This window comes from Dipodomys spectabilis, unplaced genomic scaffold (assembly GCF_019054845.1).
Source record: "Dipodomys spectabilis isolate Male_0828 unplaced genomic scaffold, ASM1905484v1 ptg000024l, whole genome shotgun sequence".
Classification (NCBI taxonomy): Eukaryota; Metazoa; Chordata; class Mammalia; order Rodentia; family Heteromyidae; genus Dipodomys; species Dipodomys spectabilis.
Genome location: NW_024870701.1, coordinates 23,911,719 through 23,934,971, shown reverse-complemented (window position 1 = coordinate 23,934,971; position 23,253 = coordinate 23,911,719). Strand labels below are relative to the sequence as shown.

The 23,253-nt window shown below is 43.0% G+C and overlaps 1 protein-coding gene across 2 annotated transcripts; it reads right to left on the bottom strand.

The window, feature by feature from the left end:
- Nucleotides 1–8,497: 8,497 nt before the first annotated feature.
- On the bottom strand, nucleotides 8,498–21,838 carry Haus1 (HAUS augmin like complex subunit 1). 2 transcript variants are annotated; one of them, XM_042675132.1, is made up of 10 exons: nucleotides 21,746–21,838; nucleotides 20,396–20,570; nucleotides 16,908–17,043; nucleotides 14,775–14,909; nucleotides 14,149–14,272; nucleotides 13,631–13,696; nucleotides 11,104–11,175; nucleotides 10,540–10,587; nucleotides 8,902–8,962; nucleotides 8,498–8,662 (listed from the first exon to the last, which is right to left on the bottom strand). In XM_042675132.1, exons 1-9 carry the CDS (start codon nucleotides 21,773–21,775, stop codon nucleotides 8,912–8,914), a joined length of 837 nt encoding a protein of 278 aa, XP_042531066.1. In that variant the 5' UTR covers nucleotides 21,776–21,838; the 3' UTR covers nucleotides 8,498–8,662; nucleotides 8,902–8,911. The 2 variants fall into 2 exon arrangements, with proteins under 2 accessions (XP_042531066.1, XP_042531065.1); XM_042675131.1 differs by having other exon boundaries at nucleotides 8,498–8,666; nucleotides 8,906–8,962; nucleotides 21,746–21,837.
- Nucleotides 21,839–23,253: the final 1,415 nt, after the last annotated feature.

Below are 23,253 nucleotides of genomic sequence, written 5' to 3'. Positions count from 1 at the left end.
ACACACACTTACTTGATTTTGTGAGTGGGCTGTCCAAGCTGGACTCTGAACTCTGCTCCTGGTCTTTGCAGGCTGAGACCACAGTGTTAGCTGAGGCTATGGTCTCATAGAGGAGACAAAGTGGGGAAAGATTGCCCAAGCCCTTCCAGGCTATAGGAAGAATTCACCTTCATGCAATTGTAGGACTGGGGTCCTATTTTCCTGCTGGTGGTCAGCTAAGTGCTATCACAGTTGAAGACTTCTCACGGTTCTTTGCCAAGTTGGCCCCTCCATAGGTCTTTTCATAGCACAGTTACTTCTGAAAGCCAACAGCTGAGAAGTTGTCTCTCATCTCAGAGATGAGAGACCTTTTAAAAGGTTTTGTCTGGGCTAGGAATGTGGTAGAGCGCTTGCCTAGTATGCATGAAGCCCTGGGTTTGATTCTTCAGTACTACATAAAAAGAAAAAGCCAGAAGAGGTGCTAGAGTGATAGAGTGCTAGCCTTAAGCAAAATGAAGCTCAGAGACAGTGCCCAGGCCCTGAGTTCAGTCCCCAAGACTGGCAATAAAAAGAAAAATAAAAGGCTTTATCTGATTAAGTCGTGACCACCAAAAGTAATTCTTTCTTTTTCTATCTCTCTTCTCTTTTCCCCCCTTGCAGTGTTAGAGGTCAAACCAAGTACCTTATGCATGCTAAGTAACACTTAACACTGAGCTACCCCAGCCCAATTCCTTTTGATTGAATGAAAATCAACTAATTCGAGATAATAATTATATATTTAAAACTCTCCATCTTTGCCAGATTCTGTTGGGGGGTAGCAAGTCACAAGTCTATATTAAGTGGATTTTTCAGAGGAACAGAACCAACATTAAGATAGATAGAAAAATTGATAGAGGAAGTGGCGCTGTAGCTCAAGTGGTAGAGCGCTCGCCTTGAGCTGAAGAGCTGAGGGACAGCGCCCAGGCCCAGAGTTCAAGCCCCACGACAGACCAAAAAAAAAAAAAAAAAACAAAAACAAAAAACAAATCAAAACCAAGTATATAAAAAAAAAATTGATAGAGCTAGCTATGCATGGTGATGCCTGCCTGTATTCCCAGCATTCAAAGAGGCTGAGGCAGGAAAATTGTGAATTCAAGGCCAACCTGGTATATACAAGAAGACCCTATCCCAAAAAGAAAAGAAAAAAGAAAAAAACAGAGTTGGGCACCAGTGACTCACACAATTGTAGCTACTCAGGACGCAGAAATCTGAGGGTCACAGTTAAAAGCCAGCTTGGGCTGGAAAGTCTGAGAAACTCTTAGCTCCAATTAACCACCGGAAAACCAGAAGCGGAGCTGTGGCTCAAAGTAGTAGAGTGCTACTAGCCTTGAGCAAAACAAACAAACAACAACAACAAAAAAAACAGGTCAGGGACAGTACCTTGGGGCTGAATTCAAGCACTTGAGTTCAAGTCCCATGAGTGATCAAAAGAAAAAAAGCCAAAAGTGGAGCTGTGGTTCAAGTGGTAGCCCTGAGCATAAAAGTGCAGGGATAGCACCCAAATCCTGAGTTCAAGCCCCAGGACCAGCACATAGAAAAAGAAGGCGAAAGAGAAGAGGGAAGGAGGAGAGGGAGAGGGAAAAGGAAAAGGAGAATGAGAGAGATTTTTTTTGCTCGTCCTGGAGCTTGAACTTGGCCTGGACACCGTCCCTTAGCTTCTTTTGCTCAAGGATAGCACTCTACCACATGAACCACAGTGCTACTTCTGACTTTTTCTGTTTATGTGATACCCAGGACTTCATGCATGCTAGACAAGCACTCTTACCACTAAGAGACATTCCAAGTCGGGATTTTTTTTTTTTTTAAGAAGGGAAGGGGGAACTTAAGTGATCATGAAGGCTGAGGATTCCTACCGCAGTCCCAAAATACCAGTAACTCAGTCCATGTTTGAAAGCTTCAGAATCAGGGAAGCTTATGATGGAAAACTAAAGACCTAAGTACTCAGAGGATACTGTTCTAAGCCCTGGAATCCAAAAGCAGGAGAAGAGTATCCTCTGGCTTTTTTTTATTCTATCTGGCCCCTAAGCTGATCGGTAGAACCCACCGGCATGGAAGTCAGTTTCGTACATAGTCTACCAGCTTGCATGCTAATCATTGTTTTGTTTTGTTTTTTTTTTGTTTTTTTTTTGGGGGGGAGTCTGGTTGTAGAGCTTGAACTCTGGGCCTGGGCACTGTCCCTCGGCTCTTCAGCTCAAGGCTAGAGCTCTACCATTTGAACCACAGCGCCACTTCCGGCTTTTTTCATTTTGCTTATGTGGTGCTGAGGAATCGAACCCAGGGCATCAAGCATGTAAGGCAAGCACTCTACCACTGAGCCACCTTCCCAGCTCCACATGCTAATCTCTGGAAATCCTCCCACCTCCACCATCAGAAACAAGGATCTAGCAGTCCTCTAGGTATCCTTAACAATCTAGCAATTCTCTAGGTATCCTTAAATTTCAGCCCAGATGAGACATAAATGAACCCTCACAAGGTCCCACCCACACTCAGAGGAAGGGAGTCAGACAGGGCCTGAACAGCAGTAGATGAGAACCTTAGAACTGCTTAGGATTTGTCTACCACACAGCCAGGTAACAGTAGTGAGAAAACAGAGAGCCCAGATTTCACAGAGATGCAGGTACCTGGGGTTAGCTTTGTTTCAGATTCTAGAAAGCAGGTGTTTATACCAGAAACTCATAACCCCCCAGAGTGGCATCTGGGACAGGACCAGTCATGACATGTTTAGACTTCTGAAGTTGACCACATGGCAGCTCAGGTGAATGAATTCAGGTCAGATCAGGTTTTGTCAAATAAATTATGGAAACCCTTTTGGTTTTGAGAGCTTTGGAAATTCCAGTAAGACACCATGAACCTGTAGTAACTGATGCTCACTGAGTTCTTACCGTACACACCTGCATTCTCCCAGTCCGATGGAGGCATAGGATCTTTGAAATATTAGCCATTTTTCTCTCTATATCTCTTCTCCTCTTCTCAGGTAGGCTTTGCATCCATGGATAGGGTTTGGGGGCTGGGAGAGCCTGAGTCTTCCTTGCTGAGGCTTTATCAAAACTGCTCAAGCCTTAGATTGATAGGCTCTGACAAAAACGGAAAGCAAAAACCAACCAGCCAACAAAAAAAAAGCTGAGAGGACAACAAAACCCAGAATGAAAGTGGACCCCCCCCCCCCACTCCTATTGTTTAGTAAATGCTGCTGACTCACTCTTCAGTGAGTTCTTGACTGGTCTGTGTAAGCTCAAGCCTCCCCTCATCCCCCAAACACACACACACACACACACACACACACACACACACACACACACACACACACACACAGAGGTTCCCAGGAATGATTGGTTTGGGAGACTCCTCTGATCTAGTTCATCAGGGCACCAATTAATTTTCATTACATCATCCTCCACTAGAGGAACCACAGCCTCACGGTAAATTGGTGCAATTCCAGGCCTGAGTCAGAAGAGTGGCTTGAGTTTTGGGCTTATGTCTCTGCTGGAATGAGTGCCCTGTTGATTCATTAAGTTGGCTTCAGACCCGGCTCCTCCCCCTCCCCCCCCCCCCCCCCCAAAAAAAAGGATAGCATTTCAAAGGCTGCGTTTGTCCCCTCTTAACTCTCCTTGGAAGTTTAAAGATGTGACTGCCCTCTGGTGGCTAAAATTATGTTGTTGATTTCCATGCCTTTCAAACATGATCCAAGGTGGGACAGGTTACAGAGCTATTTGGGATGGGAATATCTAAGTAATATCTCTTTATGTGTGCTGGAATAAAAAGCAAAGTTCAGCCAGGCATAGGTGGCTCACACCTGTAGTCTTGTATACTCAGGAGGCTAAGATATGAGGATCCTGGTTTGAAGCCAGCAGAGGCAGATAAAAAAAGTTGGAAGTAGAATATATGCAAATGCTATACATAGAAATTTTACTCATATAAACCTCAAATAGAAGCATCACAAATGTCCCTCAATAAGAGAATGTATAAATAAAACAAAATAGAGCACTGCTGCCATTTTGGACCTGATGATTTTCTTGTGGAGACTAGTGTGTGAACTATAGACTGGCTACTGCGTCTACCCATGAAATGCTGGTAATATTCCCCTAGTTCACAATCCAAAGGGTCTCCAGACATTGTCATATTTCTTCTAGGGGTATTACATCCCCTCCCAGCTCCCTCTCTTAAGATCTACTACTCTAAGACAATAAAAATAAACTGCTACATGAAGCATTGTAGATAAGCCTTCATCTAATGTGGGTAAAAGAAGCTGAACACAAATACTGTATGACTCCTCTTTTTTGTTTCATTTTGGAGGCAGATTCTCACTAAGTAGCCAGATTTGTCTAAAACTATGTAGCCCAAGCTGGCCTCAAACTTGGGATCCTTCTGTCTCAGCATCCCAAGTGCCAGGATTACAGGCTTGTACCACCACACACAGCTTAGCTTCATTTAAATAAACTAGCCTTCTGGGATATGGAGGCTTATGCTTGTGTCCTAACTACTCAGAAAACTAAAATCTGAGGATTACAGTTCAAAGCCAACTGGAGCAGGAAAGTATGTGAGATTCTTATTTCCAATTAACCACTTCTAGTGGTTAATCAAAGCTAGAAATGGGGCTGTGGGTCAAGTGGTTAAGCACTAGCCTTGAGCAAAAAAGTTCAGGGACAGTGCTCAGGCCCTGAGTACAAGCCCAGGACTAGTACCAAAATTAATTAACCCATCTGATGAAAGTTGGCATTTTCATTAGTTTAATGCTTAGATTTATAAAGCTCATATAGTTTTTCTTTTCTTTCAGTGCTGCAGATTGAACACAAGACTTTGGGCAGCCTAAGTAAGTGTTCTGCCTCATAGCTACAACCGTACCCTTTTTTGTTTTTCTTCTTTATGAGACAGGCTCTAACTATGTAGCCCAGAATGACTGCAAATTTTCCATCTTTCTGCTTCATCCTTGTAAGTGTTGGGATTATAGGCTTTTGCCACCATCTTGGGCTGAATTTTTATATCATTTTGAATAACTGAAATTATACATAAGCAGTCATTTTGTGACTAAAAATAGAGTTTTTATTTACGGCAACTAGGGATTGAACCTATGGCCTCATACATGCTAATTACACGTTCTACCACTGAGCTATCAGCAAGCCTCCTGTTATATTTATATTTGTTTAAAATTTTTTGTTCTTAGGTTTGAGGACGGGAAATCTGACCAAGTGTGGTGGTGCATACTTGTAAATCCAGCATAAGGGATGCTAAAGCACTCAGATCAAGCCCAGGCTAGCTTTAACACACACACACACACACACACACACACACACACACACACACACACACACACACACACACACACTGAGATTAAGCTGTTAACGTTTAGCCAAAAGCAAGTGATGCAGAGGAATGATGCTGGTAAGGATAACTAGAACTCAGGGTATCAAACCTGACAGTGAGACATGTAGTCACTTTGTGAGGCTTCAGTGTCCCTATACACAAGGCTAAAATTTAGACAGGACAGTCTCTGCCAGTCTGATAGTCTGTGGATTGATAATAAACAGCTTCTTTGAGGCTGAGGGACAATTCTTATTTATCTCTATAACCCCACTATTAAGATTAATGAGTGAGGGAGTGAGCAGTGAACTCATGGAAGCTGTGGTATCCATCTGGCACCAAGAGTTTACATGCTATCTTTAAGGTCACATTGCTTGATAGCATCAGAGCCAACTTCCACGCTCAGTGTCTGCAGCTCATGGTACAGAAAATCTGCATCCTGAGGAGAGGGAGAGAGCAATCTCCTCCTAGCACTGTGGAGGCAGGCTGTCAGCCTACAACCACTGTTGCAGAATTTCAAGAAAACTGCACACGTGGGAGCTTGGCACTGCTAGATAAGCCTAAAAATACAGTTCCACACAATGCGAGAGGAAGCAGGCTGAGATCAAAAGGACGTCTGTGCATCATGGCACTAAATAAAGCTCGCAGATTGGTCTCTCTGGGTGGTGTCTCATCCAACCCACATCAGTAGTTCAGGCACAGGGTCACAGCCAGCCTGGGGTGAGCCATCTGTCACGTGTTCCTGTGACAATCCACAAGAAAAAGTCCCCTTGGCAACTAAACAGGCTGCAAGGACATACACACACAATCCTCAATCCACTCTTAAAATAGCATCAGACAGCGTTTCACAGGGAACATCTCTTCATTCATGCTGTATTTCTTCCCAATTTCCAGCCTCACGTGCTTCCCACAGAGCCGAAGCCTTCAGCCTTCAAATCTAATGCCACTCTATGAGAACTCAAACCTCTGCCTAGGTCAGAGTTCTCAGTTTAATATAGGCAAAAGCACATCTATTTCTATAGTACTGCCACTCTCAGAAGGCAGAACATTGGGACAGTAAGCCTCCAGGGATAATGCTTCGATAGGCAATGTTCCCTAAGTCTGTGCCACTTTTTTTTTTTTTAATTGAGATTAGGTGATTACATAAATTTCACAGTATTGTGGAATAGTGATACTTAAAGTCACAAACACATTTTAACCTTCGCAAGACAAACTGTCATTATCATGGTCTATAAAGTTTGTGAATTCTTTTTTTTTTTTTTTTTTTGGTCAGTGGTGGGGCTTGAACTCTGGGCCTGGGCACTGTCCCTCAGCTCTTCAGTTCAAGGCTAGCACTCTACCAGTTGAGCCACAGTACCACTTTTGGCTTTTTCTGCTTATGTGGTGCTGAGGAATTGAACCCAGGGCCTCATGCATGCAAGGCAAGTGCTCTACCACTGAGCCACCTTCCCAGCCCCAAAGTTTGTGAATTCTATAAGCTTTGACAATACAACTGTTTCTTCCCTATCAGGTGATATTTACATTTCTTTCCTTTTGTTTAGCATAAGCTGTTCCCTCTTTCCCTCTTATTCCCTCCCTCCTATCACTGCCTTTGAATTGCTTAGCTCATTTTCATCTATGTCCAGTTGTGCCACTCTATTAAACTAGAATTCAGACATCTGAATTTGGGGACATTTCATAAAGCTAGTGATAGCTGAAAGGTTAGAGTATTTGAGGCAGTGACCATTTGTTGCTTGTTTCAGAGCAGAGCAACACGTGGTGCTAAACCACCTGGTTGTGTGCCCTTATTAAGACCTGCAAATCCTTAGCCGGGGCTCTCCTCCTGGGCTCCGCTGTGTCGAGTGTAGGAGGAGGCCGGAGCTGCAGCCCATTTAAATAAAACAGCTGTAGAGTCTGACTCTCGGTGGTCTTCTTGGTGGGGGTCCTGCGACCTCGGCATAATACTCTCATGCCATCACCTCCTCTATACACATAAATTAAGCAAGTGTGGGGGAGTGACAGTTCACAGCAGAGTTCTGCTTTGTATTTGTATCTTTTTAAATTTACTGGGTTTTTTTTTTTTTTTTGTCTTACATATACATTTTTGACTTGGTAGTTCTTTTTTTTGGGGGGGGGGGGTCCGGTCGTGGGGCCTGAACTCTGGGTCTGGGCGCTGTCCCTCAGCTCTTTAGCTCAAAGCTAGCGCTCTACCACTTGAGCCACAGTGCCACTTCTGGCTTTTTCTTTTTTCTTATATGGTGTTGAGGAATCGAACCCAGGGCCTCAGGCATGTAAGGCAAGTGCTCTACCACTGAGCAACCCTCTCAGCTCGACTTGATAGTTCTTTCTTCCTTTCTTTCTTTACAGGGTCTCAATATGTATCCCAGGTTAGTCTTAAAATTCAATCCTCCTGCCTTAGATTTCCTAGTTCAGAGATTCAGGTGTGTACTACTTCTTGTGGCTCTGTTAAACACATTTTAAAGGTATCATCCCCTTTACTGATCACTTCTATTGTTATTGTCTAGGTTAGGATAACTCAAGGAACAAAGGTCTTGCAGATTTTTATGACCAGATTGGTTTTGAATTGTAATCTTCCAGGTATCAGCCTGCAAAGTAGCTGGGATTATAGGCATGAGCCACTGATACCTGGCTTAGTACTTTTATTTTTAAAATTTTTTCGATTTAATCTTTGTTCCTTGAGTTATCCTAACCTAGACCTGAAGTATGGATCTAGCCCTATATGTAGAATTATCTATTTTTCTACTGCTGACTTAAAGGTCATATTTTCTTCATAAATTCCTGAATATATTAACATTTAGAGGTAAGCAGATGAACTGATCAGAAAGAACAGTAGCAGCAAACCCCTGGAGAATAAAGTGCAAAACCTTACTGCTGATAGAAGCACATGTGACAGCTTTTGTTATGTCCACCTAATAGAACCACTGAAGATTCTTTTTTTTTTTTTTTTGGGTCTGGTCGTGGGGCCTGAACTCTGGGCCTGGGCGCTGTCCCTTAGCTCTTCAGCTCAAGGCTAGCGCTCTACCACTTGAGCCACAGCGCCACTTCCGGCTTTTTTCTTATGTGGTGCTGAGGAATTGAACCCAGGGCCTCAGGCATGCAAGGCAAGCGCTCTACCACTGAGCCACCTTCCCAGCTCCTACTGAAGATTCTTAACTGCCAACCACACACAAAAACAAACAGGTAACAGAAAGTGCTTTTTCATATATTTTTTGGTACAAAAATGCAATACAGAACAAGAATTATCAAAGGATATCATGCAAGAACACAAAAATTGCTATTAAGCAAAGCTAAAGGAAAATATTTTAAAGTCTTATTTGCTTTACTCTGTTAGGGAAAACATGTTTATGTATTTCTTTTCTTCCTTTCTTTCTTCTTCTTTTTCTTTTTTTTTTTTGCTAGTTCTGAGCATTGTCAGGGCCTAAGCATTGTCCCGAGCTTCTTTTGCTCAAGGCTAGCACTCTTCCACTTGAGCCAAAGCACCGCTTCTGGCTTTTTCTGTTTATGTGGTACTAAGGAATCGAACCCAGGGCTTCATGCATGCTAGGTAAGCACGCTACCTCTAAGCCACAATCCCAGCCTGTTTACATATTTCTAGTCACAGTTCCATCAAGTTTACTTTCTTTGTAAGTTCAGCTTCAATGGCATCCTAAAAGAAGAAAAAGATATCATAAATTCCATATCTCAAATGAAAAGATGACATGCTATAATTTCTAATGATATTTAAGATGAGAGGAGAAAATATTAGAACAAATTTTATTTATTCACTGACTTTTTGGTACTGGGATCAAACCCAGGGCCTTGCTAAGCAAATACACTAAAACTAAGCTATATGCACAGCCTTGGTTTCTTTTTTTCTAGTCCTGGGGCTTGAACTCAGGGCTTGGGTACCGTTCCTGAGCTCCTTCTGCTCAAGGCTAACCCTCTACCACTTAAGTCACAGTGCCACTTTTGGCCTTTTCTGAGTAGTTTACTGGAGATGAGAGTCTCAGGGACTTTACTGCCTGGGCTGGCTTCAAACTATGATCCTCAGATCTCAGCTTCCTGTGTAGCTAGGATTACAGGCATGAGCCACCAGTACCTGGTTTCTTTAGGACAAAAGCAAGCAAGCAAGCAAACAAGGTCTAGGCTGGCCTTCAACATGAAATCTTGCTACCTTAGCTAGTGTGTGTGTGTGTGTGTGTGTGTGTGTGTGTGTGTGTGTGTGTGTGTGTGTGTGTGTGTGTGTGTGTGTGTGTGTGTGTGTGTGTGTGTGTGTGTGTGTGTGTGTGTGTGTGTGTGTGTGTGTGTGTGTGTGTGTGTATTGAGCTGGGATTCTGTGTGTGTGTGTGTGTATTGAGCTGGGATTCATTTCATAGTCCAGGCTGGCCTTAAACTAATGATCATCTGGCTTCAGCCTCCTCAGTGCTGAGATCAAAGGCATGCGCCAACCATACTTAGCATAAACACTGAGGCTGTTACTCTTTTTTTTTGTCGGTCATAGAGCCTGAACTCTGGGCCTGAGCGCTGTCCCTCAGCTCAAGGCAAGCCTTCTACCACTTGAGCCACAGTGCCACATTCAGCTTTTTCTGCTTACGCTGTGCTGAGGGATTGAACCCAGGGCCTCATGCATGCAAGGCAAGTACTCTACCACTGAGTCAACTTCCCATCCCCAGGCTGTATACTCTTAAATAGCCATACTTTATCACTTGCCGCTGCTTAGAAAAGTCTTCCAATTTTAGCTTTATGCCTTTGCTAATTCTTTTTTATCTTTTTTTTTAGGTGAGACTTGCTGCATTAACCTCTAGGGTAGGTAGGCCTGAGTAGCTAGGACTACAAACATGTGCTACCACAGAGAGTTTTTCCCTTTTTGGCAGTGCTTCAGATGAACCCAGGGCCCTGCACATGTATTCTAGCATTGAATCATAACTCTTGCCCTGCCTTTGGTAAGTAGAACATTGGTAACTAGAATATTCTATATCTTTCAATCCCTCTTTTCTACTAGGGTAGCTATGTAAAGCCTTAAAACACATAAAATACCATCATGCACTTTTCGTGAAAAGAAAAATATACACAAAGATAACCCAACAATATTACAAGATGTATGAGAATAACAGAGCAACTCTGGTACTGCAGTTAACTTCCAAGATCTAGTTAAGATGAAAAGGTGAAAGGGGCTTTAGCTACATCAGCATTTATTTTACTACTTTTAAGAAATTTGAAGAAAGAAAAATGGGAACCTCTTACCAATTCTCTCTTTGCTTCTTCAATCTTCACTTGAGCAAGAGATGGATTCTTTTAAAGAAAAACAAAGTGCTTCAAATCAGATACAAAGGGGAAAAATACCATGCCGCAAAGTATCCAACATGCATTCAATATTGGAATTCACTGACTTTATTTACTAATCTATATATGTATATGTTTATATACAGATACATATATATATATATATATATATAATAGATACATATATGTGTGTATGTATTGGAGATGAGAGTATATGTTGTATATACATGTATATATACACGTATACATATAGTGTATGTATACATGTATGTGTGTCTATATTTGTGTATACATGTATGTATATATATATATACACACATGTGTGTGTGTTTGTGTATATATATGGGGGGGGTGTCTTACTATGGAACACAGGCTGACCTCTAACTTGAGATCTTCCTGCTTTAGACAATATAGACTGAGCCATCATACTCGCCTACACTGACTAAACCCTTAAACACAAACTCACTATTTTTATGACCATTAAGTATCTTTTGGGAAAGTTAGAGGAAAAATGAAAATAATTACCGGCATTAAATCTAAATAAGACTCCAATTTTTTCTTCAAAGGTATAGTCTGTCGTTTTAACTCCCCAAGTTTCTGAAAGTAAAAAAAGTTACAGCATAGCAAATACTTACAATGCAATGAAATAGTTTATTTCTGAAATAAAACACAAGAAAGTATTACTGTTTGGATATGTATAACTTTTTTTTTTATGGTGTTACAGATCTAACCCAGAGCCTCATACTTGCTAGGCAAGCAATCTACCACTGAGCTACACCCCAAAAATATTTTACATGAAGTATCAAAGAACTTCAAATAAATTGGCCTCCAGTGGAAACAAGATACTTAAAATAGAAAAATTACAATTCCATTTACTAAGAATAAACTGGAGATTCTGAAGTCACAAGAGTTTGAGAACCTGTACATTTGCTCTACACTGAAAGAGAGGGGAACACCAAAGATAGCATCCCAGATTTTTAAATTTAATAAATAAGCCAATAATGTTTCATTGACTCCAATAAAGATGCTAGCCTAAAGTAGCATATAAACAAACCAAACAGCCAGGCGCTGGTGGCTCACTCAGGAGACTGAGATCTAAGGATCATGGTTCAAAGACATCATTTGAAGTCATGGTTCAGGCAGGAAAGTCTGTGAAACTCTTATTGCCAATTAATCACCAGAAAACCGGAAGTAGAGCTCTGGCTCAAAGTGGTAGAGTGTCAGCCTTGAGCAAAAAAGAGCTCAGAACAGCACCCTACCTCTGAGCTCAAGCCCCATGACTGACCAAAAAAAAAAAAAAAGAAAAAGAAAAAAAAAGAAACCAAACAAATGTTAAGATACAGAGCTCAAGAAGTAATTAAGTTATTAATACTAAGCTGGGAAGGTGGCTCAGTGGTAAGACTGCTTGCCTAGTGTGCATGAAGCCCTGGGTTCAACTCCTCAGTACCACATACACAGAAAAAGCTGGAAGTGGCACTGTGGCTCAAGTGGTAGAGCTCTAGCCTTGAGCAAAAGAAGCTTAGGGACAGCATCCAGGCCCTGAATTCAAGCCCCAGGACTGGCAAAAAAAAAAAGATATTAATACTGATGAACATGAAGTACAAAGGTATAGCTGGCAATGTAGCTCAGTGATAGAAAGCTTGCCTAATATGTGTGAGGCTTTGGGTTCAATACCTAGGCCACAAAAAGATAAAAAAGTACAAAGGAAAAGAAAATAAATAGTGAGGAAAAGCCAGGCACCAATGGCTCACACCTGTAATACTAACTACTTAAGAGGCTGAGATCTGAGGAACAGGATTTGAAGCCAGCTTGGGCAAGAGAGTCTGAAATTCATAGCTAATTAACCACCAAAAAGCTGGAAGTAGAGCCATTGCTCAAGTGGTAGAGAGCTAGCCTAGAGCACAAAAGATAAAGACAGTGACCAGGCCCTGAGTTCAAGCCCCGGACTGGCGTGCCCACACAAAGACATGCAAAAAAAGGGCTCAGTGGTAGAGCACCCAAGTATAAGACTAAATTCAAATCCTTTGATGCACACAGGGAAAAACAAAACAAAACAAAAGGAACCTCCAAGAGGTGATTAGCCATGAATAGATTAATGCCCGTTTGGAACAAATGGTGACTGATGAAAAGAACAAGTTCCAGCATTTCTTTGTTTTGTTTTCTGTTGGTCATGGGGCTTGAACTCTGGGCTTGGGCACTGTCCCTGAGCTCTTCAGCTCAAGGCTAGCGCTCTACCACTCTAGCCAAGTGCCACTTCCAGTTTTCTAGTGGTTTATTGGGAGATAAGAGTCTCACAGACTGGGGCTGGGAAGGTGGCTCAGTGGTAGAGCGCTTGCCTTGCATGCACGAGGCCCTACGTTCGATTCCTCAGCACCACATAAGCAGGAAAAAAAAAAAAAGCCGGAAGTGGCGCTGTGGCTCAAGTGGTAGAGCGCTAGCCTTGAGCTGAAGAGCTGAGGGACAGCGCCCAGGCCCAGAGTTCAGGCCCCACGACTGGACCCAAAAAAAAAAAATCTCACAGACTTTCTTGCCCAGGCTGGTTTTGAACTGTGATTCTCAGATCTCAGCCTCCTTTAGGTAGCTAGGATTACATGCTAGTGGCATGAGCCACTAGCACCCAGCTTTCAAGCATTTCTTGTAAGTGACTAAATATTCACTTTCCCTCTTACCATCTAAGGGCATAACAAGATCTACCTAGATATGACCTTTCAAGCTTTAGACTTCCCAGACTCCAGAACCTTGAACCAAATAATGTTCCACTGTTTTTTTTTTTTTTTTTTGGGTCCGGTCGTGGGGCCTGAACTCTGGGCCTGGGCGCTGTCCCTCAGCTCTTCAGCTCAAGGTTAGAGCTCTACCACTTGAGCCACAGCGCCACTTCCAGCTTTTTTCTTTTTGCTTATGTGGTGCTGAGGAATCGAACCCAGGGCCTCGAGCATGCAAGGCAAGCGCTCTACCGCTGAGCCACCTTCCCAGCCCTGTTCCACTGTTTATAAAATATCCAGTATGGTATTTTGTTGCAACAGCAGAAAGTAGACTAAGATAAGAAGCTCACCTCTGACAGTGCTACTAGGGACTGATGAGAAAGAGAAGCATCCATGCCTCTAGCTGACAGCTGCTCCTATAAATACAAGAGGATTCAGTTAAAATGTTATTTTGAAAGTGACAACCAGGGAATATTTTAAACATTGTAAAGAGGAGCTAAAATCACAGGAGAAATCTATGTTCTTTTATGTTATAGGATTTCACTTCCTACAGTTCAAGGCCCAGGGTTGCCTTGAATTTTAGATCCTCCTACCTCCATCTCCCAACTACTGGAATTAAAAGTATATAACACAAATAAATCCATTTTAACTCATATTTTATATAGCAAGATAGGTTCTAAATGTAAGGGCCTGAATTTCAGAGCCTAATACCTAACTCTGAATCTGGATGTTGTGCTAAGTAGTCATGTACCTTTCAGCAAATTTCCTCTTCTGGCAGTCTTCTCACTCTTAAAAAGAGAAACTAATACTGCCTACTTATGAGGATGAAATGAAAAAGAGCTAGTTGTATTCCATCCTTTATACATACCTCTGCAGCTTTGATTCCACATCTGAACTCCTCTGACTTTGCTTTTAGGAAATCCATGTTCTGAAGACGATTATCAACTTTGGCCCTTTCAGTAGACAGATGTAGCTCTGCCTTCTTGAGATCCCTTTAGAAGTAAAGTGAAAAGCATTTTCTTCTTCTCTTCCTCCTCAGTTAAATGAGTATTAAAAAAAAAATTAAAATTCTACCTACTTCCCAAAAAAACCTTTCACTAGTCTTTTATTTGGTTGGTCCTGGGCCTTGAACTCTGAGCCTGACTCTGTCTCTAAGCTCTTTTTGCTCAAGGCTAACATTTACCACTTGAGCCACTGTGACACTTCTGGCTTTTTCTGTCACTAACTGGAGATAAGTCTCAATGGACTTTCCTGCTGGGGCTGGCTTTGAACTTCAATCCTCAGATCTCAGCTACCTAAGTAGCTAGGATTACAGGTATAAGCCATTGATGCCTGCCTTTGTTAGTCAAAGTCAAAATCACCAACACTTCCCCCCCCCCTCCCCCGCAGTGGTAGTAGGGTTTAAACTCAGGGCCTTGTGCTTGCTTGCTAGGAAAATGTCCTGCTACCTGAGCCACACCCAAGCCCCACATTGTCAACTTTCAACTCACTTACTCTTGTAGACATTTTTCTAATACTAAAGTTGCAGTCAGATTTTTTTCAAGTTTTCCCAATTCAAGCTTGATTTCTTCATTTTTGGATTTGGTACGAGAAAAATCAGAGGTCAAATCATTTACTGCAGGAATAAAACTAAAAGAAGATTCAGGTTATTTATACACATTATGGACAATAATGAGTTACTTGTCATTTCTAAAAATGACATTATCTTTATGTAGATTCTTATACAATCAGATTATTTCATATACATATGTGTGTGTGTGTGTGTTTAACTGGAGGTAAGAGTGTCAAGGATTTTCCCAGGCTGGCTCCAAACTGTGATCCTCAATTTCAGCCTCCTGAGTAGCTAAGATTACACATGGAAGCACTGGCACCCAGCTACCTATCATTTATATGTTTTTTTCTTTTTTCTTAAAATTGTGAAAATACTGTACAGAGGGGTTATAATTACATGGGCAAGATAATGAGTACATTTCTTATCAAGCATTGTAGCCTCCTCCTTTGTTGCCCCTTCCCATTCTTTCCCATCCTCCCCCCACCCCCCTTTATATATGTTTTTTTCTTTTCTTTTTTTTGTCAGTCAAGGGGCTTGAACTCTGGGCCTGAGCGCTGTCCCTCAGCTCCTCAGCTCAAGGACAGCGCTCTACCCCTTGAGCTACCGCACCACTTCCAGTTTTCTGGTGGTTTATTGGAGATAAAGAGTTTCACAGACTTTCCTGCCTGGGCTAGCTTTGAACTGTGATCTTCAGATCTCAGCCTCCTGAGTAGCTAGGAATACAGGCATGAGCCACCAGCCCAGCAATTTATACGTTTTTGTTTTTTTTTTTTGTCGGTCGTGGGGCTTGAACTCTGGGCCTGGGCGCTGTCCCTCAGCTCTTCAGCTCAAGGCGAGCGCTCTACCACTTGAGCTACAGCGCCACTTCCGGTTTTCTGGTGGTTATTGGAGATAGGAGTCTCATGGTCTCTGCTGCCCAGGCAGGCTTTGAACTGCGATCCTCAGATCTCAGCCTCCTGAGTAGCTAGGATTACAGGCGTGAGCCACCAGCGCCCAGCTTGTTTTTAACATGCTTTCTCATTGTCTGGAAAGTATTTCATCTGGCAAAGTTCCATTTGTCCTTCAAAATTCAGGATGATTCATTTTTATCCTGGACTAGTATCTTTGTCATTGTGCTTACAGTTTGAATGTTCTTGTAATGTTACAGCCTTCTCACTATTGTTTCACATGTCCATTTGACTGTAAGCAAAGACTGTAAGTAAAGGTAGTTACTATCTATTTATCTCTATTTCCCCAGTATTTATACACTGAGCTTAAAACTGGTATTTGGTGTCAGCAGAATGACTAAAGTCTATATTGCTACTGCCATATAGCTTGCATGTTTTTATACCCAAAATACTACTCTTTTGCTCTTGGTGGTGGTGGTCATGGAGCTTGAACTCTGGGCCTGGGCACTGTCCCTCAGCTCTTCAGCTTAAGGCAAGTGCTCTACCACTTGAGCCACAGCACCACTTCCGGTTTTCTGGTAGTTAATTGGAGGTAAAAGTTTCAAGGCCTTTCCTGCCTGGGCTGGCTTTGAACCACAATCCTCAGATCTTTCTCAGCCTCCTGACTAACTAGGATTACAGGTGTGAGCCACTAGTGCCCAGCTACTACTCTCAAAGCTTATTTATAAATTCTAGACATTTATTCTGGAAATTAAGCAGAACAGCTGTGCAGTTCTGATTATAATTAACTGTAGTAGTAGTCCTAGCTAAGATATGACCAAAAATGATTCTGGACTCAGATTGGGTTAGAAACTCAATTCTGCCACTTACTAGTTTGGAGAACTTATTTAAACCAAACCTCTGGAGCCATGTCATTTATACAAGTAAAATGTCTATCACAAAGAAGGAAGGTCCCTAACCTATACTCAATTTTCTTTCCAAATACACGAGAAGAACCTTCACAACCAAATCCTGAAAAAAACACTACAAAGTTAACCAATATCAAACTTCTCTGAATTAACCTTATTCACTAACAAAAGTAATGGGTTAATTAAAATTTGGTGTTCTGTTAATTTTCTATACAGGATTACTTTGAGAACTAACTAGCTCTCTTATGAGAACAGCAATTAAACTGTTAACAATAATTACCTTGCCAGTGAGGTGTCCTTTGTTTCAAGGGCCAAAGCGCTGTCAACCAAAGCATTCAGATACCTGGACCCTGTGCTAGACAGACTGGCAGGAGAGAAATTCACACTCTCCATGAGAAAGTCCTGAAGATGCTTGGCTGAAAAGACAAGAGAATTTCGCAGGTACTAAGATATCTTTTCTTTCACTATCTTTATTGGAGTACAACTCACGTCATATAATCTACTCACTAAATTATTCAATTCAGTAGCTCTTTACAATAGACAGAGTTGTATATTTGTCAACACAATTTATGCCAGATTATCTTCTTCTTTTTTTTTTTTGCTGGTCATGGGGCCTGAACTCTGGGCCTGGGCGCTGTCCCTCAGCTCTTCAACTCAAGGCTAGCCACAGTGCCACTTCCGGATTTTTCTGCTTATGTGGTGCTAAGAATTGAACCTAGGGCCTCATGAAAGCAAGGCAAGCACTCTACCACTGAGCACCTTCCCAACCCTTGCCAGATTATTTTCATCACCACAAAAAACCCCACATCCCTTAGTTATCACTTTCAAATCTCCCAACTCATGAGACCCTAACAACCCCTCTTCTGTCTCTACTTGCCTATTTTAGACATTTCACATGAACCATATACCATGTGTTTCCTGGTGACTGTGGTCCCACCTAGAAAAATGCTTTCAAGGTCCAATCAGGCTGTAGTATGTATCAGGGCTTTATTGAAAACAAGTTGTCTTGGGCTGGGAAGGTGGCTGAGTGGTAGAGCGCTTGCCTTGCATGCATGAGGCCCTGGGTTCAATTCCTCAGCACTACATAAGCAGAAAAAGCTGGAAATGATACTGTGGCTCAAGCGGTAGAGTGTTCGTCTTGAGCTGAAGAGCTGAGGGACAGTGCCCAGACCCAGAGTTCAGGCCCCATGACCAGCAAAGAGAAAAAAAAAAAAAGATTTTTTTTTTTTTTTTGGGGGGGGGGGGGGGGTCGGTCGTGGGGCTTGAACTCTGGGCCTGGGCACTGTCCCTGCGCTCTTCAGCTCAAGGCAAGCGCTCTACCACTTGAGCCACAGCGCCACTTCCAGTTTTCTAGTGGTTTATTGGAGATAAGAGTCTCATGGACTTTCCTGCCCAGGCTGGCTTTGAACCGAGATCCTCAGATCTCAGCCTCCTGAGTAGGTAGGATTACAGGTGTGAGCCCAGCTCTTCTTTCATTGAATTGACTAGGAGGTCACTCTAGTACAAGTGTGACCTGCTACTGATCTGCCTTCCAACAAAATGTGAAAATTGTGGAGGAGAAAAAAAAAAAAAGTAACCATTTAAGGACCCTGGAAATTGTCCAAAAGGCAAACAACAAATTAACCTATTCTAGAAAATCTAGGACAATTCAGCACTGAAGCTGAGTGTTTGGGGTATTTCAAACCAAGACTACTCCTTCCTTCTCTATTAGCAGTAAAAAGAGAAATAAGTATATGGGAGATTTTTGAGGTGATGGAATTGTTTTGTGGGAGTTGGTCTAGTCTGTTGAAACAGCACACCAAATTAGTCAATTTTACTGTATGGTGATTTTTAAAATCCAACTGGAAAAAGTACATATACAATAGAAATTGGTAGCTCACGCCTGTAATCCTAGCTACTCAGGAGGCTGAGATCTGAGGATAGCAGTTCAAAGCCAGTGGAGCTGTGGCTCAAGTGGTAGAGCACTTGCCTTGAGCTGAAGAGCTGAGGGACAGCGCCCAGGCCCAGAGTTCAAGCCCATGACAGACAAAAAAAAAAAAAAAAAACCACCCCCCCAAAAAACAAAACAAAACAACAAACCACCCACTTGGTTAAATATAGGGCAAATATGGATCATACTTCCTCTCCCTTTGATACATTCTCACATCTAAACTTCTGCCAAGTGCAAGTGGGTCACACCTATAGTCTTAAGTATCTAGGAGGCTGAGACTAGAAGTGTAGCTCAGATCAGCCTGAGTAGTAAAATTTGAGACCCCTTTTTAATTGATAACAGAGTAGTATCATACATCTATCATCCTACCTATGTGGCTAGTTGAGATTAGGATGACAGAGGTTCAAGGCCTAGGCAGGAAGTTTGAGAAATTCCATCTCAACAAAACTTGGGTATGGTGACATGTACTTATCATCCCAGCAACCATGAGACATAACAAGACATAGGCATATCAGGGTTGAAGAACATGACTGGGAAGGAAATAAGACCCTATCTGAAAAATAACCAGGGCAAAAAAGGGACAGAGGCATAGTGCAGCAATATTAGGTCCACCGAACAGGTGTGAGACTCTCAGTTCAAAAAAATTTTTTTTAACTTATTTTCAATCTTTAGTAGTTTGTACTATAAAACAATAGGTGAAGCCAGGTGCTAGTGGCTCATGCCTATAATCCTTGCTATTCAGAAGGCAAAGATCTGAGGATGGCAGTTCAAAGCCAGCCCAGCAAGCCGGGCGCTGGTGGCTCACGCCTGTAATCCTAGCTACTCAGGAGGCTGAGATCTGAGGATCGCGGTTCAAAGCCAGCCCGGGCAGGAGAGACTGTGAGACTCCTATCTCCAATAAACCACCAGAAAAAACCAGAAGTGGCGCTGTAGCTCAAGTGGTAGAGCGCTCGCCTTGAGCTGAAGAGCTGAGGGACAGCGCCCAGGCCCAGAGTTCAAGCCCCACGACCGACAAAAAAAAAACAAACAAAAAAAAACAAAGCCAGCCCAGCCAGGAAAGTCCATGAGACTTTTATCTCCAATGAACCACCAGAAAACTGGAAGTGGTGCTATGGCTCAAAGTGACAGAGTGGTAGCCTGAACAAAAAAAAGCTCAGGGATAGCTATCAGGCCCTGAGTTCAAGGTCCACGATGGACAATCTATCAGTCAATCAATCAATCAATCAACCAATAGGTGACTTGAATGAACTTTTTCATACTACATATGCCTAAGGAAATTCCACTTCATAACTACCATGTCCTGAATGTTCCTTGTGACTAAAGCATGAAAACAGACTAAAAAAAATGTAAAATAAAAGCTATAAGACATCTTATGTTAAGCTAGTAAGTTTAGGCTTTTATCTTTTACTATTCATGATTTGCTACCAAAGTGCCAATAAAATGTATTATAATGTAATATACGATTTGGAAAGTAGTACTATAACAGACTTGGAATCAAATCTAGGTAAAATAAAGAAGTAAAATGAGTAGTATAGGGCTGGCAAGGTGGCTCAGTGGTAGAGCGCTTGCCTTGCATCATGAGGCCCTGGGTTCGATTCCTCAGCACCACATAAGCAGAAAAAAAAAGCCGGAAGTGGTATTATGGCTCAAGTGGTAGCATGCTAGCCTTGAGCTGAATTGCTGAGGGACAGCACCCAGGCCCAGAGTTCAGGCCCCATGAATGGTTCCAAAAAAAAAAAAAAAAGTAGTATATACAAACAAATCTTGTAAACTTTGGTATGATAAAATTTGATTATCTCTATTTATTATTTCATCCAAAATTCTAGACTTGATCTCACCTTCTGATTCATATTCACTCGCTTTCTGTTTCAAGTCCTCTATTACCAGATGGGCATCCCTGTCCCGGATCTTGTTATGTTTGGAAAGGTGATACAAAATCTCTGTGGTCCTTGGGTTCACTTCATACTGTGGAATAGGATGATCACCAAAAATTTTCTTCAACCATGCAGCAACCTAACCATTAAAAGAAAGGCAAATATTATAGTATAATAGCACTATTAGAATATGTCTTAAATGTGCTCAAAAACAAATTACTTTCTATGACAATTGTGGTGTTCCACATCACATCATAACTTAAGGATAAAGCCTATCCTAGCTACTCAGGAGGCGAGATCTGAGCATTATGTTTCAAAGCCAACCCAGGCAATAAAGTCCTTGAGACTCTTATCTCCAATTAACCACCAAAAAGCCAGAAGAACAGCTGTGGTTCAAGTGGTAGAGCACCAGCCTTGAGAACAAAAGCTCAGGGACAGCACCCAGGCCCTGAGTTCAAGCCCCAGGACTGGCACACATACATAACACAAAAAAGTGAACACAATGGAAAAAAATGGCACAAAAGTCAAAATTATCAGAAACCAATCTATTCTTTCCAAAGCTGCAAACTCAGGATATCTGGCAATGCTTTTTTGTTTAATGCACACATGGGAAAGCATAATTACAGGTGCATGGTTTGAAAAACAAGTTGTCTCAGGTTGGGAAGGTGGCTCAGTGATAGAGCGCTAGCCTTGAGCTGAAGAGCTGAGGGACAGTGCCCAGGCCCAGAGTTCAGGCCCCACGACCGACAAAAAACCCAAAACAATACAAAAAACAAGTTGTCTCAAACACACGACAAAACCTCTCAGTGCCCGAGGTGGGATGCGGCTTCCGAGTGAACACTCCAGCAGGAAGCAGCAGTGCGCAGCGCTGGGACAAGGTAGGAGGTGGGTCCGGGCTCTCGGGTCCCGCGCTGGAGTTTTGACACAGCAGCTCGGGGGGGGGGGGGGGGGGGGGGGGGGCTGGGAATGTGGCTCAGCGGGAAAGTGCCTGCCTAGCTCGCGTGAAGCCCTGAGTTCGATTCCTGGGTACCACATACACAGAAAACAAACCGGACGTGGCGGCGCTGTGGCTCAAGGGGTTGAGCAGAAGCAACTCAGGGACAGCGCCCAGGCCCTGCGTTCAAGGCCGGGCCCGGCAAAAAGGAAAAGGACGGTCCGGGAAGGGAAGGAAAACGCCCTTTCCCGGGTGCGAGGGGACGCGTCGAATGGGGAGGAATCGAAAACACCACGTGTGCACAGGAGGCCCGCTGGCGGCGCGTGGGTACCGAAGGCGCCGTCCCCGGAGGCCCGCCAAGCCCGCTCCAGCCCCATCACCTGCGCTTCTCTCTCGCCCGGCGCCTCCATCGCGGCCGCTCCCGCCACTCCTCGCACCACACCTCGCGGGAGAAGCGGCCCGCGCGCTCGGAGGGCCCGCCCACACGCCGTTGGCCACGCCCCCGCCGGGCCCGGGGCTTCTGGGAATTGTGGTTTTTAGTCCGACTCCAAAGTGCTGCGATGCAGCCTGCTGATGACCACTGATTCAAGACAGATCGATGACCATGAGTGCTACATTGCAGCTCTTTGCGCCCTCTGTGGATAAAATATGCGAAGAATGACTGCTGCCAACAGCATGTCTTTCTTTTCTTACTTGTGTTTTTAATTTCTCGTTTGAATCGACGTGTCTTTAAAAAGAACCCGAAACTGCTGGGCGCTGGTGGCTCACACCTGTAATCCTAGCTACTCAGGAGGCTGAGATCTGAGGATCGCAGTTCAAATCCAGCCCAGGCTGGATTTGACTCTTTATTCCAATTTACCACCCAGAGAACCGGAAGTGGCGCTGTGGCTCAAGTGGTAGAGCGCTTTCCTGGAGCTGACAGAGCAAGAGGGACAGCGTCCGGGACCAGAGTTCAAGCCCCACCACCAACTAAAAGAAAAAAAAGAACCTGAACCCTTTCTTACCCATGTTTGTGTTTATTCTACAACACAACTGTATAAACTTTTAAGTGTTTAATTTTACCCTTAAAATAAGAGCTGTTGTATCTTAAACTCGTGTGTGTGTGTGTGTGTGTGTGTGTGTGTGTGTGTGTGTGTGTGTGTGTCTGTGTCTATGTGTGTGGTGCAACTACCGGGGCATGAACTCAGGGCCTGGGCACTGTCCCTGAGCTTCTTTTGTTCAAGGCTAGCGCTCTAACACTAAGCCACACACTCAGCCAAGTACTTTCGTTTTTCTGAGGCAATGGGTTTGTGTTTTTTGTTTTTGTTTTGCATTTTACTATTTATTTTTAGTGCCATTACTGGGACTTGAACTCAAGGTCTAGGTGCTGTGCCTCAATTATTTTGTTGAATACTGGCTCTCTACCACTTAAGCCACAGCTCCTTTTTTTTTTTTTTTTTTTGCGCTTATTTGGAGGTAAGAGTCCCATAGACCTTTCTACTCAGGCTGGCTTTAGACCATGATTCTCAGCTCTTCAGTCCTCAGATCTCAACCTCCTGAATAGTTAGAATTAGCAGGCTTGAGCCACCAGCATATTCAGCTTTCTGTGCATTTTCATAGCTTCTAAAATACTCTGTAAAAGATGGGCAAATATTAGAGTACTGAGACTTGGACTCGGAGCCTGGGTGCTGTCCTTCAGCTTTTTCCATTCAAGGCTAGCACTCTGAGCCACATCTCTACTTTTGGCTTTCTGTTGGTTAACTGTCAGCTTTGTCTGCCAGAGCTGGCTTTGAAATCTGATCCTTCAATCTTCAGATCTCAGCCTCCTAAATAATTAGAATTAACAGGTTTGAGCCACCAGCACATTCAGCTTTCTATACATTTTCATAGTTTCTAAAATACTCCATAA

What these genes read in the sequence shown, in the direction of transcription:
- Haus1 (XM_042675132.1), bottom strand. Translation starts at nt 21,775, where the DNA reads ATGGAGGCGCCGGGCGAGAGAGAAGCGCAG. An exon ending in CGGGCGAGAGAGAAGCGCAG is followed by an intron (nt 20,571 to 21,745) that starts GTGATGGGGCTG and finishes TTTAATGGTTAG; the next exon opens with GTTGCTGCATGGTTGAAGAA. An exon ending in AAGGACACCTCACTGGCAAG is followed by an intron (nt 14,910 to 16,907) that starts GTAATTATTGTT and finishes ATCTTCTTTTAG; the next exon opens with TTTTATTCCTGCAGTAAATG.